Source organism: Seriola lalandi, unplaced genomic scaffold (assembly GCF_002814215.2).
Source record: "Seriola lalandi dorsalis isolate HSWRI2012SDOR001 ecotype SW California unplaced genomic scaffold, Sedor1 jcf7180002054144, whole genome shotgun sequence".
In the NCBI taxonomy this organism is placed as follows: Eukaryota; Metazoa; Chordata; class Actinopteri; order Carangiformes; family Carangidae; genus Seriola; species Seriola lalandi.
The window spans coordinates 526,106-544,254 of record NW_019524697.1 but is presented as its reverse complement, the minus strand read 5'-3'; the positions used below and the strand labels follow the sequence as shown (position 1 = coordinate 544,254).

The 18,149-nt window shown below is 38.9% G+C and overlaps 1 protein-coding gene across 1 annotated transcript in view; it reads right to left on the bottom strand.

Moving 5' to 3' along the window:
* The window catches only part of nbeab (neurobeachin b), a 100,651-nt gene that overhangs the window by 55,316 nt on the left and 27,186 nt on the right, over positions 1 to 18,149 (bottom strand). The window contains exons 11-12 of the mRNA XM_087173265.1: positions 12,965 to 13,089; positions 4,425 to 4,571 (exon numbers count right to left, since the gene is read on the bottom strand). Of these exons, the coding sequence (XP_087029391.1) occupies positions 4,425 to 4,571; positions 12,965 to 13,089 (272 nt within the window). The remainder of the gene's footprint in view (positions 1 to 4,424; positions 4,572 to 12,964; positions 13,090 to 18,149) is intronic.

The window sequence follows — 18,149 nt, the reverse complement described above, 5'->3', positions numbered from 1 at the left end:
TTAGAGGGTAAAGAGGAAAGCTTACAATAAACAAGGAAAGAAAAAAAAAACCTTTAGCACGTCATTGAGAAGTGAAAGTATTTATGTAAAACTATTATTAGGCTTTTTTTCAAATAATTTTTATTATATTTTTCTGCCAATTGACCTTATTGTGGCATTAACTCTTTCCGCTACAATAATAGTAGATTGTCTTTATTTCCCAGCCCCTAAATTACAAGCCCATTCACCTCTTACTAAAAATAACACATAGAACTGGTGCACTATATTGTGGCCCCACTGGGCTACACATAGAGAAAGACACTAGCCTGAAGCATTAAGCCACAACATCCATTGCTCATAGGGAAGAAGAGGATTAGGCAGTAATCCCCTCAGGGATCCTTCCATAATTAGGCTATATGGCATTAAAATGTTTACATGAGAATAATGAAATTAAGGGCAAGTTACACAGGATGAGTGGTGTATATAGGCTAAAGCTGGGAACACCCAGCTGTTGGGCCTTTTTTTTTTTTTTTATGAAATTCAAATATTTGTCAAATGACAGGCCAATTTAATGAAGTGATGAAAAGTCTCATTTTGGTGTGGTGGGAGTTTGGGAGATCTGCCGAGAAGATGGGTGTATTATTACCCACAATCCATCCGCTGGACTGCAGCGTTTGAGGCCAACTGCTTCTATATTTTACATCATGAGAAATATAAGCAGAAGTGGGTTACTTGCACACCTGAGCACTATCATTTACTTGCAAACACGTACATGTTGACTTATAATAGATACACACACATATACACACGCATACGCAGCTGCTGCCATTATAGCCTACTGTCTGCCGAGTATCTGAAAAACAGTGCCTTGTTCATCTGAGTGACTGAAACAATGCTCGTTTTTTTTACCCAGTTTTCACAGCATGCATTATATTTCAGCATATAACACTGATGTATAAAAGCCCAGAGAAATCTATATTGCACTGTGGTATATTTAATAAGGCTGCAGCATACAATAATTACATTTAAAATCAACAGAAAAATACCTAAATGTTTAATATAAATAATTACATTTTCCACTGTTGTTTGTATATTTTTGTTTTTATCTAAGGCATTTTCTGTTTATATTAAGGACTTGTAGATATTTTAATTAAAAAATATATAAATTAAAAAAAGAAAGAAAAGAAACTTGGGGAAGTTGGTTATGCAAAATGCAGAATAACACACTTCTTTCACTTTTTCCCCCTGAGATTTCATATTGAGAAATGTTGTGTTGGTTTAAGTCTCTTATAAACATGTCACAAGTCAAGGGCTCAGTATTGTGAATGGGGACTAAAATAGATACAGAGAGGCTAAATTAAAACAAAACAAAATGGTTGTGGCTGCTAAACCTCACTTTGGGGGATAGACTAACACGGCTCCAGTAAGCCAGCAGAACAGTCAAATGTACCGGCTCCTGCCATGTGAGCTTTTCACATGCTCATCTTAAGTTTCTATTTCACCCGATTTTGGTTCTAATATGTGCATACAGAAAGGCATTTATTGCTAGTGCATGCACAGACAGCATTTCCAATGTTTGTGGGGGAGCAAAACTAATCATAGGTTCAGTAACCACTACTGCCCGGGCCCTTGAGTGCAGGCGCCGCCCCTTTGGCAGCGGCAGCCCGCACTGACCCAACGGCTGGCAGGAGGAGCACTGTTGTTGACAGGATCTAGTCCCAGATCTCTCATTAAGGCTGTTCATGCCTGAGATTAGATACTGGCCAAGCACACACAGTGCATCCTGGTAAAAACATTACCCAAATGTTACAGTGTGAGGGAGCTCCCCTATTGGTAAAAAAAAAAAAAAAAAAATGAATTCAACTTTGATTCAACACAGACACACACACAGAACAAAAAAAAATGATCATGAATGTTCTGCAAAGTTAATGTTTGGTTCATAATTTTAAACAAGCTTAAACATCTTAAGTGCATCACAAATGTTCAGTCTCAACATTTCTGTTTCGTACAAGGTCGTTATTAGTTCTCTCACGTGAATACATTCTGCTTGTGTTTTAGCCCTTGCCTTGCTCTTTTGATCGGGCAGTCCAGGGTTCATCTGACAGACAGTGTTTGGCTGCCTGCTGGCTCTGGGACAAAGAGGAGGGGTTAGTCTCCTCCTCTGAGATTCATCTGTGGGATCTTAGAGAGGATTTCACTGCTCAGCATTGTGCCCTGGTTCAGCCTGAGCCTCATTTACCGAGCCATGATAACTGGGTAATATATGCAGGGCTATGAAACAGATTATTATTTAAGTGTCTGGGAATCTAGAGTCTCAGGCTTTTTCATACAATTTACACCTGGAATTAATCCATTACGCACACGTATTCATATTTGTTACTGTTAACGTGCAATTCAGTGGCAGTCCTTATCCTATCCATACACAAATAATAATACACAACATATATGTGTATGTGTGTGTGTGTGTGTGTGTGTATTACAAATATAGATAATAATATAGATAAAACAATAGTATATACAATACATAGTCCTGCAGTATTTTACATTATTTGAAGCCACAATGCCCTAAAATAACACAACGTCTAGTGACAACAAGAGTGATAACAATGGTTTTCACCATCAGAGCAGAAATTAATTCTTTACTAATTTATTCTTTGTCACTGGAATATAAGAACTGTTTTTGGAATTGATTACAGCTGCCAGGGATGAATATCACTTTATATTTTTCTACGAAGTCGTATCATTTAAGCATCAAACCAGTAACAGATTCTGCTTATTCAAACCACCAACTATTTGCATGACGTGTTAAGTGAGGATTTGGCTTTATTGACAAGGATGTAGTGCAGCAATATTGATCTCCCCTCAAAACACAAGTGAACTCTGGATGACTTACCTTTCAAAGCCATGGCTTTGTTACTTTTGCAAGTTACTTGAAAAGCAACTCAATTCTGGCTTGATAGTTTGGCTCACACATGGAGTGTGATGCTGGTTAAATTACAGGAGGTTTGGCTAACCGTCACCCTGGCAGTAAGTTGCTCTATTGACTGAACTGTGTCAGACAAAGTATCAAAGCTGATAGAAACACAGTAACATTCACATGGCTAAAATAAATCAAAGATTAATTTTAATCTAATACTGTATTTGTCTTTCATCAGCTGTTAAAGGACCATTAATCTCTTTATGATTGCTGTAGAGACAGAGCGTTAGTTTAATTGCAGAATAATTAAGTTTTTGTCTGCTCTCCCTTAGCATTCAAGTGCTCACATTCACAAGGAAAAGACCCATTATATGCTATTTTCTTGGCAAGGCCCTTCGAGGTATAGTAAAAATTTAACACATTTTAAATTAGGAAAATTAATTGGTGTGGTTTTTTTTCCATGGAATGAATTACATGCACTGGGAAAATAAATGTATACATTCATTTGTCCAGTTTACAGTTTGATTGAATAAAAATAATTTCTAACTGTCAAATAATCCATTCGTTTGTTATGTTAACAATATTTATAGAGATATATGTGATTATGTGTGTTATTATGATGCAGGGTTTTGATTCAGAGTAATGAAATGTTGCATCTGATCTTGTAAGATTTATACACAAGATTAAGTCCTTTTAAATAATGTGTAATCAGTCACATCCAGAGATTTGTAAGAAGAGTTGTTGCTATCAGGTGCCGTAGCGCAGATCACTTTGATTAGAATAAGTGGCATTTACTGTGGCCTTATTAAAATGTAATGACCAATAGGGCAATGGCATTTCCATTACACAGTAATGCTGTAGTGTAAAAACGACTTTAACAACATGATCAAAACACAACAACTCAATTTATACAAATAGATTTTGAATGGTGTCATCCCACCACTGAGGTTACATTAGTAGGTCAATGGATTAAATAGGGCCACTGTAAAGTTAAGAATAAAGAAGCAGTGGTTCATATGAACTTTAATCACTGGTTGCTTGGAAAATCCTATCCTGACATATCTGGATTGATCATCTTTCCGGTGTTAGTTTAACTTTAGAAGACTTGCCTCGGGAGATAAACACACGAGGAAGGAACCATGCTGAAGAGACCCAAAACAAAGCAAAGAGGGACACTCATCAGACCAAAACAAAAATGTAGCTGTCAAACGTATAAACTTCCAGATCAGAACACGGAGACGAAGGCTTTGACTCTTCAACTACACTGAAGGTGAACTGCAGAACCCAAACAGTAAACTCACATCTTTAATACATAAATACATTTTGAACACTAAATAATACTAATGCAAAATATTTAGATCAGCTACTACACTCACTACTGAACAATTCATTTGTTGCATTGATATTGATCATGTATACAGTAACTACGCCAGCTATTCAGAAGAAGACAGATAACACACAAGTGCTGACACTTCAGCAGAGGTGATGTTGACTTGGGATTAAAGGAGGTGCTGGTGTGCAGACTTACCACCCAGGTTGTCCATCTCCTTCTCCTGCAGCAGGCTGACAGCATCATCGTCTCCATCAAGTATCAGCTCTGTCTCAGGGTTCTGGCTGGCCACAGTTTGGCTGCGGAAGGCCTTCTTAGACTTGACCAACTCATCTTCCTCTGTTCCTGTAAAAACAATTATGGTGTAGAGAGACCACTAAATATTGGACTTTGGCCTCTGAAGCTCAAAAAGATATCCGTCACTAAGCTTAAATGGACAGAACGCACACACACACACACACACACGCGCATACACAGACACACAGACACACGGACACACGCACAGTAACTAGTCATCCTTGTGAAAAATATAAATTGTTTTCACGTTACATTTCAAAAGTATGAAAAATAAATTATTACGCATGCAGACCCCAAGTAATACTGGAACAATATTTGTAGATTTATACAAACAAACTTCAAAATAACTGAGCAAATTAGGCGTCATAACCACATTTCTCAATATGAGCCATGGTCTATTCTAACCAAATTTGGGTATATCCACAAGTTCAAACAACAGAATGTGTTTTTATAGGGTCTTAAAATGCATAACATCTAGTCAAATATGAAAAAAGGAAATAAAGCATGGACAATCTCTGTATGAAATACACAATAATATGCAGGATGAACTCGAAATGAGATGCTCACTAATGTACTTGCCATAGCATATGAAAGAATGTCACAGTACACATTCGTTCTCTGAATACATTTCACATGGGTGAACATCAGAAGTTTTCAGCTTTTATTTTTAGACAAGGTCAACAATGAAACACTATCCGTATCTTGAAAGACCAACAGCTGAGTCGGGGGATACATCTCGAGCTCGTAGTCGATTAGAAATATCATTTGCCGCTTTTGGAGACTTGACAAGACTGAGACTGAACAGACAGCGCAATTAGGAGGCTGCTTACACCAGGACTCCATCATATAGCTAGACTAGAGCCCGTTTATTGAAAAAGATGTGTTCATACATCGTGAAAAACAAAGAGGTCTCACAACACATTTATCAGCTTAAATCAGCCCATCTCCAACATGTGCCTGCCACACGGCTGCTCGAAACATTTATGTGAATTTGTCTTTCTGAAGTCCAGTGTAGGAAATAACCAGAGGAGAAACTCGCGTGTACGAAAAGGAAGAACACATATCAAGAAATGGGAGGTGGCTGACACCCGTCTGACATGTTTCCTTTCAGCACGGTTCTTAATTCGCCTCTCCCTCCCCTGAGGAATGTGTACCTTGTCTTGAAGAGGTCACATTTGACTGTTGTCAACACTGCTACTGAGAAAAAAGTCTGCTTCCTGCTCTGTCTCATATCTGGAGTGCTTTCATCAGACAGAGGGAAGAAGTCTGTAAGTTTCGGAAATGAATTCTGTGTAATGTTAAAGGCAAAAGCCAGCCAGCGGTCAGAGATCAAAGCGGAACGAGTGAAACTTAAAACTGTAATTCTGTAAACCATCATTATGGTCCAAGTAAATGAGGGAAAGCTCCGCAGACGGGCTGATGTTCTGATTGGCAAGTCTGTACAGGGTTGAGTAGACCAAATAAACTGTGCTGATTTCTACACGCAAATGGCCAACATCAACCATTGTAGGGGTAGCAGACCAGCTTTACCCACAATGCAATTTAGCGCTCAAAGACAAAGTAATACGGCTGTAAATAACAAGAAATGAAGAGCTATGACATGAAGGAGAAACTGCGCTGACATGAAAAGTGATCTCCTCATGAGTGATAGCCTGTGGAATTGGGGACATTATTGTATGAAAAGTGCTGCAGTGAAAAGAGTCACAATTTGTCACTATTACAGCACTTGCTGTGCAGCGGTGTCAAAGTCGAAGCATTAAAAAGCTGTTCACCCCTGACCACTGTAGAGCAAAACAAAGAGAATGACCCTTTGAATATATGATCTAACTCTTATGAGTGACCTAAAATTAAAAACAACAAGAGACAAGTGCAGGCTGGTGTAGATACTATGTGCAACTCCAATGATCATATACTGAAATACTGAAGAATTTACTCATTCTTTGTTCAGTTGTTTTTATATTTTATCATCCTTGAATTCGACTGCGGTTAAACTCCACACATGATCAGTAGGATACTGAACCGATCTTCAGAATACGGTTATGTTGGTCTTGTGCAAATGACAAAAAATTACAAAACTACCAACAATACAGTTGCAGATGTAGGATTTAGTTTCAAGTAGCCTCAAATTGTGTCAAATCTATTTCTCAAATCCTATGAGATGTGCATTTCCAACCAATATTCATTACATTAAAATTTATATCATAGAAAGGAACACGCCGTGTCAGTGTATAATGATGCTATACCATCTAATTAACCTTGCAAAGTGAGCAGTCCATCAGAAGCCACTGCCACTGACTTCTGAACATCTCTGTAAGAATCACAGCAGTTCCATTTCATGTCTGCTCTCAAGGTCTTCAGGAGCAGTGCCAGGAGAAGCCACCGATCACCAGTCTCACGGGTCCTATTGTTCAATCACTGAGTTGAAGCTGCCTCGGAGTGCACTAATTACACTCAGTAAAGTGCATTGCAGAGTTTTCGTGACCCCATTGGAGGCTGATAAAGACGTGCCAGCTGTGACCAACGGAGGCCGTCCCTAAGCATTGGGGTTCAACTGGGACCCATGGTCCCAAGCTCCTTCTAGGACAATCTACCAATGGCCCACTGTGTACAGTTTTCCTGACAACACACTGAAAATGCTTACATTTTAAAAACATAATGTTGGGTGACATTTTGGACGTCTTTTACAATGCATTTTCCATGACAAAGCTCAGGTTATGGGATGACCTGATGGGTCAAAATAAATCTTTCATATTTTAAATTTTAACCTGGAGTCCAAGAGACCTTATTAGTTTATATATTAACTTAATGATGTGAGTAACTTTCAGTTGTTGCTGAAGTGCTATTTTAATGTGCCAAACTTACAAACCTCCTGGCATTTGATTGTATCTTTTTTTCATTTTGAAAATATATATCTATATTGTAATGTTGAGAGTCATTAAAAAGGGATGTGATTCTTTTTAAAGAGGCCATAAAATGTTGAAATACGGTACAACACGACAAGGGATATTTGTACTGTAAACCAGCGAATAATCAGTTCAGGAGAAAAAGGGCTGTTTGTTTTGATAGAAGCAGCACAGGGGAGAGTACTTAGAACTTTTTATTGGTAATGGTGACAGTTTTCCAGAAAGTTAAAGTGTGAATTTCATTGTCTTCACCATTATAATGAAAACTCGAGTTGCATAAAAACAGAACATGCATGAGCAGCAGTATTTTGTGTTTTACATAAAACAAAAATTAAGGATATTTTTTCTCAGTCAAAGAGTGATGAAACCAAGTAAATGTATTCTCTTGCGAACAAGCTAAACTCCAATTCAAACTTTTACAACTTTATAATCTTACATAAAGGCTCATATTTTGAAAATATTTCAGTGTTCGGTAGTTTTACTATTCAGTATGGAATAGATAAGAGTTGAAAGGCCTTTAAAAGACTGTTGAATCAACTATAATACTGCTGCCAAGGGTCCGTGTTTCATATACTGCAACGCTGGAGAGTTTTGTGGCACTGGCCTTTCATTTTTATAGCCTCAGTAGAGCCAGCAAGCATGTGTTTTTCTAAGTCTCCTATGTATTATACACCCGCCTCAACCACTTCACCGCCTTTCCTCAAAAAAAAAAAAATCCACAACATCATGTTTTACTTAGGGTTCAACTAACTTAGGAGAAAAAAAAAAGCTGATTTCACAAATACTTTGGGTAATTCAATATACACAACTATAAATAAAACACAAAATCCCTCAGGTTTGCATGAAGTGGCTTGATCAGCAAGGAAAGATCTGGATAATGTGCTAAAAAAAAAAAAGGCAAATACATGGCTCTTGTAAAAATCACATAATGTTTGTCATTTGATTCAACAGGCATCATTACACAGCTAAAAACACAAAATTATCTTGACCTCTTTCTAAATAAGACGAAAACTACTATATTGCTGGATCGTATATGATCAAAGTGCAAAGTTGAAGCCGTAGTTGAAAACTGCTGTAAACAACTACATTGAATGGACAGACGCTAAAGCCGTGACGTAGATGACGTAATATGCTAATTGGCATATTCATGAATCATCATGTCATTTTTGCATTCGGCTTAGTGTTAGACAGTTTCTTCTGTTTGCTTCTCTTCAATACTCTCCGTGCTCATATATGGTATTTCAATACAGTCAAATTCCCAATAAAGCTGTTCTCATTTGTTTTTCTGTTTCAGTTGTCACACAATGGAACAAGTTTGAAATAGTGACTGAAACGCAGCCCATTAAAACTATATGTTAACTTCCAAGCCTTTTCCAAGCTGCTGCTCTGCACTGCTCAAATCCTGATTTTCTAACCAAAATCCCCAAACACATAAATTAAAGACAATGGCTCACACAGCCTCCGTCTGGGTAACAAACTGCTGCTTCGATGAAAGTAAAAACTGTTGTGGATCCACTGTGAACGCCTTTTGATTACATAAGAGAAAACGTTCATGTTAAACCATTTTCAAAGAGCTAACTAATGGCATAACTTCATTACAAACTCAACTCTATCACTCACTCACATTTGAGGATGTTGCGCTGGACCCTGGCCGGTCCAGCCAACAAATACTATGAAGCAGATCTTAAACTCTTGGGTTTTAGCAGGATTTTTTCTGTTTTGTGTCTCATTCTGTCAGATCTCTGTAGATAGCATGCATTAGTTTAAGCCTCAGTTCTATAGCTTATTTACTACACTATCTTATAATGTACATCAGTGCTTTGTGCAGTCACACTAACATCCATATAACGTGAGCTCTATAGAATGTTTTAAATATATCTCTTCCGTTTCCCAGACCGTTTCAGATCCTGCCCTCCCACGCACCCTCTCCACAGGCTCCACATTCCACATGGAGAGAAAAAGTCCAGTCCATGGGATTGCATTACTGCTAGGGCGATGCAATTCTGCCCTCCGTCTCTTCCCTTTTATTTACTCTGCACTGAAAGATTAAATGAGGGGAAAAAATGACAGCTTCATACTTCCTGTGATGCAAGCCATCCGTATTGCAGAGTATGTGTTTTGAGACTGTAAAAGTAAACATTATAACTTTGATGTAGGGAAGTTTATATAGTGCAGACGCTTCCTCTTAGGGTGATCTTTATTCAATATCCTGGGATGTGCAGTGCGTGTCTACTGTGCTGCCAGAGGTTACAAACAATCTCATCTTCTCTCCATCAAAACATTAACAGCAGTGTCTAATAATCCCCATCTGGACCTGAGCATTAGTTACTCAATATAACCATTTCGGAGCATATCATGTATTTACTGAATGGGTGCATTCCAGTGTGCAGATCTGCATGCTAGTAAATGCCCTGATGTCATTTGTCACAGTTTAATATGTTTGATTATAAAGCTGGAGAAGGTTAATATCACATCACGAGGCTGATGCTTCTGCTGCTGGAAAGAGCTATAAAGATCTCTGCCTGGGGCAATCAGCTCCGAGAGAAGCTGCTCACCTGAAATGAGACAGCAAGGACACCCGGAGGTAAAACACCCCGTTAAACACTTGGATCAATATTAACGTGACTTCCATTTCATGCTTGCCCAGTTCCAATCACCTAACAATATACCCTGATACTGGGCCGTGGCTGGCTGTAACAGGGCAGGTTATTACAGGCAGAGGGCAGAGACAGAATGTGCTGGCTAAGCTGTCAATGCTGCTAATAGACAACGAGGCAGAGTTTAAGGCAGAGTTTAACCTCCCATCACGCACGCCCATGAATGTACACACTCTCTTACACACATACACACAAGTTGCACAAAAGTGATTAAAAAGGTTACACTGATGCACGGGATTTGCCAATATATCAACTTGATTTAAAAAAAAAAAAAAAAAAGCCTCCGTTCGACATTTGCACTCTCAAAGACTGTTAATTTCAATAGTTCTCAGAAGATGATATATATTCGGTTTCAGCTTGGAATGGAAAAAAAAGATTTCTTAATATCTCAGAGAAAACACTGAGGATTGTGAGACTCTCAGGTGCTGTCAAAAATGATGTGGGCCACTCACTCACTGAAATGTTCTTTGTGAAAAAAAAAAAATCCTACTCACTTTCATTTTCCCCAAGAGAGCTCAAAAGACTGACATTTACTGTGAACACAACAGTGTATGTTTGCCCTCTTCAAACTCAAGATGGTGGCTGAGTGTATATTGTCATATCCTGCTGTCAAACCAGAAACTGTGTATTCAATTTGGACAACCTAGTGGTTCTCCAATAGTCTCAGATTTTAAAGCTTTAATAATGACTCTCAAGGGCCAACTCAAACAAGCCTCTTTGTTTTTCTACTCTGGTGCCTATGCAGCCGGGAACCTACTGAAAAGTTCTATAGACTCCTTGTCATATCCCAGAAACAAAGTCTGGATGTTATGACTAATGGATATCCAACCTCTGAGCCTCTGCACCAGGGTTGTCTGCTAAAGACGGGTCCTATCTTTAATACCATGCTAATTAAAAGTGAATATTCATAGAAAAACACACCGACTGTCAAAGTATATCTAAAACAAAAACTGCCAACTGTCACTGCCAACAAAATCTACTGCAGCTCTAAAAAAGAACAAAAGATCCTTCTCATTTTAACTCATAACAAAACCTGGCCTCCGCTGTGCAACCACATCAAAGCCTGCAGGAAAAAGCCTGAAAGTGCAGCTCACCTCTCAAGGAGAGCAAGCGGGCCATCCGACCACAGGCGATCCCTTTCACTTGACAAGTTTATGCATTATTCTGCTCATTAAAACGCGCACCAGCAGGACTTCAGCAAGTCTTCAGTCCACTACACAAAGGCTCTAATGTCAAACAACATAAGAAAACTGATGAAAAACATATTCTGGTGATTTGATGGCCTAACTAACATGATATGCATTTGTGGCACTGTCTTGAGGATATCTGCCATATAACTCACTAAAGGATTTAATACACATGTATAATGAATTGAGCCAATGCACGATGAAGAGGCCAATGGGCAATGCTAACCAAGAGAGTTAGCAAATGGAGCAACAGAAATGGATGAAATAGCTTTTTTATCTTAGCTCTGAAAACTTTGCAGATGAGGACAGTCATAGTTTTTATACAACATAGCTTAATGTTCCTGTTCTGTGTTACAGCACGGCCTCCGCATCCCTCAGAAACTCCGCTCAATTAGAGTATTTGAGGGACTAAATTGAACTGAATTGAGCGTCAACAGCTACAAAATAATGAGTCAAGAACACACTATAATGATGACCAAATGATGTAAGCTGAAGCCAGAGCTTATTAGGCCTTGTAATATTTGTAACACTAGTTATGAGTGAGGTGAGGATTGTTTGGAACATACTGAAAGTGTGGCTCGACATGAGGTAGCTTATGCTGCAGGAAAAGTTTGAGAGTTTTCTAATGATGTTTTGATATGTTTTACAGGTTTACTGGTATTTACAGGAAAGCAATGGTGATGCAATGCAATGCAATGTGTTTGCTGGTGATAGCAAAGTTTTAACAGCCATAAAAATTCCTAAACAGGTTAAAAACACTAAAGTTGTAACTTTTGTTTACTTGAGTCCCCCCCCTCCTCCCCCACTCCCCACAACAGAATCAACACATCACCAAAACCCCACACAATTAGCTTATGGTACCACCACGAAATCTAAAGCAGGAGGTGCAATTATTGCATGTGTGTCTCATATATGGACCACCTGCAGCTCCGGCAGCAGCTGGCATGTGTTTATCTACAGAGCTGCCATGATCTTCGTACAGCAGCCATGGCAGAGCTAGAGCTGAAAGCAGCCAGATGACATCCTGAGTCCAGCCAACGGTCGGCTTCAGTAGCTCAACACTGAGACACATATGAGGTCAGTGAACATTGAAATCATTATGCATGTGTTGCTGTAAGTCTACAGCCGTTTTAAAAAAGGCTAGCCTGACCACAATGCATCGCCTGTTTTCTATTTTCTATAAAGTTAAAGAGGTGCCTACTCCATTCATTTCAAAATCAATACATTCACCCCTATGCCATTAATACATTTGCCCTGTTATTCAATTACATGCAGGAGAGAAGGGCCAAGAGTATTTAATAGTACTGAGCTGCTTTCCCTTAAAGGGCGGTGTTGCATGACATAAGGAAAAATTGACACAAGGTGGTGGGCAACGCTAAAAGAGTGCCTGGGTCAATAAGTTTCAGACAAAGAGAAGAAAACAACAAAGGGAGAGAGATCTAATTTGTTCTTGAGTATGTGTTATGATGGAATTAAAAAAGCTCAATGAAATGGATGTGTTATGTTCAATTCACAGGACTCATGAATATGTTACCAATAAAAATGACAATTAACTACTCCTATAAGCAATATGCTAAACTATATGGACAAGTGCCCTTTAAATGTTTTTTTCTATAATGCTTTAATGGCAACACTTTTCATCTTCCTAATTCTACCAGATTAAAAAAAAAACTACAGAGAAATGATAAACTCACCATACTCCTGCAGTGACTTGCATGTGATATCTAAATGGGTGGAGCCAAATGGGTTTCTGACAAATCTCCGCCTCCGCCGCAGGTCATCCTCCCAGTAGTCAAGACGCCAGAAGTCGTGCAGCTGACTATGGTAGAGACAAGAAGACAGGCAGGTTAGACAGAGCCCGTACCCCTCAGTGATGGTCTGATTACAGCAGCCACTTCTTTATCAGGGGAAAACATCTTGAGGAGAAAAATCAGGCCACAGATAGTAGATTTATTAGGCTGACTAGTGGCATGCTCTGCAGAAGCCCAGTAATGTTAGCTCTGCTAAAGCCTATAGCATCAGAACAGCAGGGAGCAGCAGCAGCAGCCGCTGCACACATAAATCACAGGCACTCCCATTAACAAATACAGCATCAAATTACAAGTATAAATGGCACAGCTTGCCTCCTTTTTTACAATGTTTTTTAACAAGTCTTGTAAATCAAAGGTAGAAACCTCAACGCAGACAGCGTGGGGTTTAATGATCAGGGTCTTGGGGCGGTTGAGGCATGAGCCTATAAAACAAGCCCCCTCCCTGCATATGTGGAGCCATGATTAAAATAATGTGCTGAAATATTCATTGAAATGATTCCCAGAGCCCTGGAGCAACCCGACAGAAAATTGCATTTTTATTCATTATTAATAACAGCGAATTAGGGTCATAAAAAAAGAGAAAAAGAAGAAAACAGTTCCAGCATGTGGTAACCATCTTTGTAAATGATTATTCCAACATTAGTGAGGACCTGGGATAATTTTATTGCTTGCAGCTAATGCAAACCATTAAGCACCAGGACTAGCATTAGGTTACTAAGTGCTGCTTGTTCCAACTGTGCACTAGCTGGAGCTATTTCAAAGCCTTTATGTTTCCTTTAGAGGAAAATGCAGCAAAAAGAGTCTTGCTTTAATTTAATCTTAACAGGGAAGAGTAATACATAAAAAATAGTGATCATTCAAATAATTGGTGTGCAGTTGACAGTAAGGTAAGATGTGATTACATCAACCTGGCATGAGGTTCATTTTTATTTCATTGTCAGCCAAACGTGAAGAAATATGGCATCACTCACTCTGCTTCATTTTGCTGAACTTCAACAGCTACAGTATGAGGGGAGAACACACAGTTTAACTCATATGGACAGTTTTATTGCTGTTTATTACACAAACATGAAGTACATGATGTAGTAAAACACAACTCGTTATGCTCAAATCTAAATTGTTGTCTTTACCTCTATATTACAGGTAAAATACTAGAAACAGCCTTTCAAAGCTGCAAACAAAGCCTTGGATCTGGTACTGTGTCCAAATCCAAGTAGAGCGTTTTCGGTGTGTGTAAGATACAGTAAAACCTTGGCAGGCAGCCGTCTATTTCATTGTATGGTTTCTGCCCCCTTCCCTGCCACAGTATTGAAGCAGTCTAAACAGATTAAAGTGTTACAGGGGATCACATCACAAAATACAGCCTCCTTGCACCATGAATATAATATCTACAAATGTCAGAAATCAAGAGGCTCAGGAGACTTAGCTGGGCTCTGACAGCAACATGAGCTCAGTTTCAGTTAAGTATCAATCAAAATTGAGCGTGTGTGTGTGTGTATGCACACGCTCTATGCACACAGTATCATGAGCTGCTGTATGCAAACCAAGCCTTAACGCCTTGAGCTTGTCCCCTGTCAATCTCCCTCAAAGCTTAACTGAGGAAAAGAGAGATGTCAGTGGGTGGAAAGGAGAAACCCACGTAAATGATATTGTAAACGCAAGATTACACAGTGTGAAAAATGTAAATCCACTGTAGGCAACTGGGCGATTACTGCTGAAGATTATGTCCCCTAATTCTTAGTGCAAATAGACAGCAGATGCCAGTGGGGGATAAAGCTGCCACTTTGAAGATTTCGTTATAACAGTATTAACTGCATTTGGTGCATTTTATTTGGTCATTTGAGTACAACTTTAGTTTAAGCTAAAAATATCTTCATTTGTCTTTAACAGCAAACAAATGCACAACAAACGAAACCCTCAAGTTACAATGACTGATTAATGAGTTGGATGCCAACGTTTTGATGTCTCTTCCCCTCGTTTAGCAGATGGTTTCAGTTTGAATGTGGTATTCTGCTGTTTGAGTAGGACCTGTGATATTTTAGACTATGTGGTCAGTGCTGGACCGGATTTGGACTGCGCCAAAGTGCCGTGCTAAAGGAACTGCCTCTCTGAGGGTGGTCCGAAAAGTACACAGGAGGACTACAATCCTGATGGAGACTCACAGCTTGGAGCTACTGAGCGCTCAAACAAGGGATTTCTGAGGTGGCACAGAGCCACCAAACAGCTCATCCATGTCTTAAAAGCATGGTGGGAAATGAGGAACAAGCAAGAAATTTAATGGTACACATTTGTGCCATTTAATATACTGCAAAAGCTAACAACCAACCTCAATTTTTCAAGACTGCAGACAATAAATTTTCAGTATAGGTGATAAAACCCAATTCCTTCTTCAGAATCATTAATAGAAAGCTGGCTGCCCGTATTGTCTGTGTAACAACAACAAATTGTCCATCCAATAGCATTCTTTATTAAGCAGAGTTTGTTCGAGACCCCCTTATTTTCCACATCAAATGTGTCTGGCTTCATGACAACCATAAAGAATGGCTGTAAGCCGGCCTCCTAGAAACTGGCAAAATTTATTAGTCCCGTCACCCATCAATCACCCAAATGGATTTCAAACCGCATTTTAAAAGCTAATTTTCCAGCACTGATAACCTACAGGAAACAGGAGCACCATTATTTATGGACACTTCCAGACTTGCTAAGTGCAGTAGGATAAATGTGTAAGAAGACTATCATCTATTCTCTTCTCTTTCAAATAGGTATTTAAAGCACATCTTTCCTCGAGGAGCCAGTGTTGAGGTTTTTGAGGTGCCAGATCACCCCAGTCTACAGGGAATGTGTTTTGTTTGTAAAAGCAAAGAGAAAGCTGACAGGAATAATTCAAAATAAGATGGGGAGGAAAATAAAAATAAAAGGAATGATAACGGAAAGGAAACTATAACATCATTCTAGAAAAGAGAGATACTTTTGACAGCTGACAAGGGCTCATATTGGATTAGAGAGTGATATATTCTTAGTGCTACTGTTATATTAGGGCAGCAGAGACCCTATTTTGTTTCCTCCTATTTTGTCTGATTTTTTGGAGAATGGTATTGGTGTTTGAGTAAAAGGGTAAACTTGAGCCCATGCCATTACCTGGTTTAACGTGCTTGTTTGAGGTCTGAAATGTGTCAGCTAAAACAAAACAAAACAAAACAAAACTGTCACGCTCAAATCAGACACTATACAACAATATACATTAAAGATCAGCTACTTTAGAGTGCTCCATACTCACTTTAATTAGCGCAATTGCCTTGTAATGTCATCTTTGCAAATGAAATAAAATCCCTACAACAAAAATAAAATCACTGAAATAAAAAATGAAAGCAGAATGGCTCATTAAAACACGAACAGGGATGAACTGCAGGAAGATGAGGATCTCATGGTTAAAGGTTTCCTTTTTATTCTATTTATGCTCAGAGCAGATTTGTGTGAGGCGGACGGGAGGAAGGACAGGGACATACTGATTCAATAAAACACCATTATACTCCTTTTAAAAGCTTCCATTGGTGACATGAGTAGGGGGTAATTATAATAAATACCAGTAATCAGTGACAATTCTATTCAGAGGCGCAGTGACTGGTTTCTATCACACACACACACACACACACTGGGACACTGAACACACGTCACTTTTAGAGTAACTCTGAGGACAAGCAGTCTTTTCTTTCAATTTTCGGTTGTCCTAATAGACTCTGACTATGAGTCACAAAGTCCCTGAAGAATTTGTTTGAGATGCAAATGTTGCTCCACCTCAAAGTAGAAATGAAAAAATGAATACAAACTAAAAATGAAAAAATAAATAAATGAATGGAATAAAAACTTGATTAGAAGGTAAAATAAACAAAATACATTGTCCATTTCAACTACCTGGACTAACATGTACCTGCCCAAACAGAATTATTCAGGATATTCTGGCACCATATTCAGCCCAGAAATGTAAGAAACTATTATTATATTACTATTATTTGACCAAATAACTTGGCTTCATTGGACCAGTCTTTTGATCTCGTTAAAATGACAACCAGATATGTGGATCTGTAATGACAGGGATTCCACATGTCATGAAAACCATCAGGCAGCTGGCAGACACTACAAACCAAAGTGAGGAAATGCGAAAACATTGTCTGTCAACCAGCGCATTCTTTTTGGTAAGCATTTTTACGCCACATTCTTCTATATACTGCTGCTAGATCAAAAAATACCAAAAAGAAAAAAAAAAAGGAAGACACTGTATCAAAAAGTGGAGACTGGCAACCATATGGTGATCAGCATCTCTCAGCCCACTGCTTTCAAAGTAACCTATAAACTAAGAAAAAAATACACAGTAATTTCCTCTATAAAAACACATCAAGTTTGATCATGCGTCTGTCGAACGCCAAGTGTTAACTGACTGTATAGCCAACATCATGATCAGATTATCACAGAGGGCTGCAAATGGTACACAAGACTTTCATCTCTTTAATTTCCCCATTTCTTATCATCACTACACTCAACACTGTTGCAGACATGAGGATACCAAGCTAAGATCCAAATGCTTTTAGTTACTGGATATGACGTTTCTTTTGTAGATTGAGAGATAGAGAAGAGACACACTGAGGAATGGTTATTGGACAAAGACAAAAGGGAAACTACACAGCAGCAACAAGATTAACTCCAGGTCATCTGGTGTAATGAAGACAGACGTACGCGATCAGCCGAGGGATGAGGTACTGTACTGTACTGGAGGTGAACTCCCCTGGATCGCCAGATTTGTGGATGCCCATCTTTCATCGGAAATGGGGCACAGTCAGGCAATGCCCGGCTCAATTTCAACACCCGATGAAATTGATGATTGTGTGAATGGGCCTTTTTCCAGAGATAATTAGCACAGTGTGCAAGGTTAAAAGTAGCTCAAGGGAATAGAGCCTGGTGTAGGTCAAGAACAAGTGCCAGTTGAGAGAATATCAGCTTGCAAGAACAAAGCAGCATCATGTTTTAAATAAAATCTAACTAAATGAAGAATAAAAAAAAAAAAAACCAACAT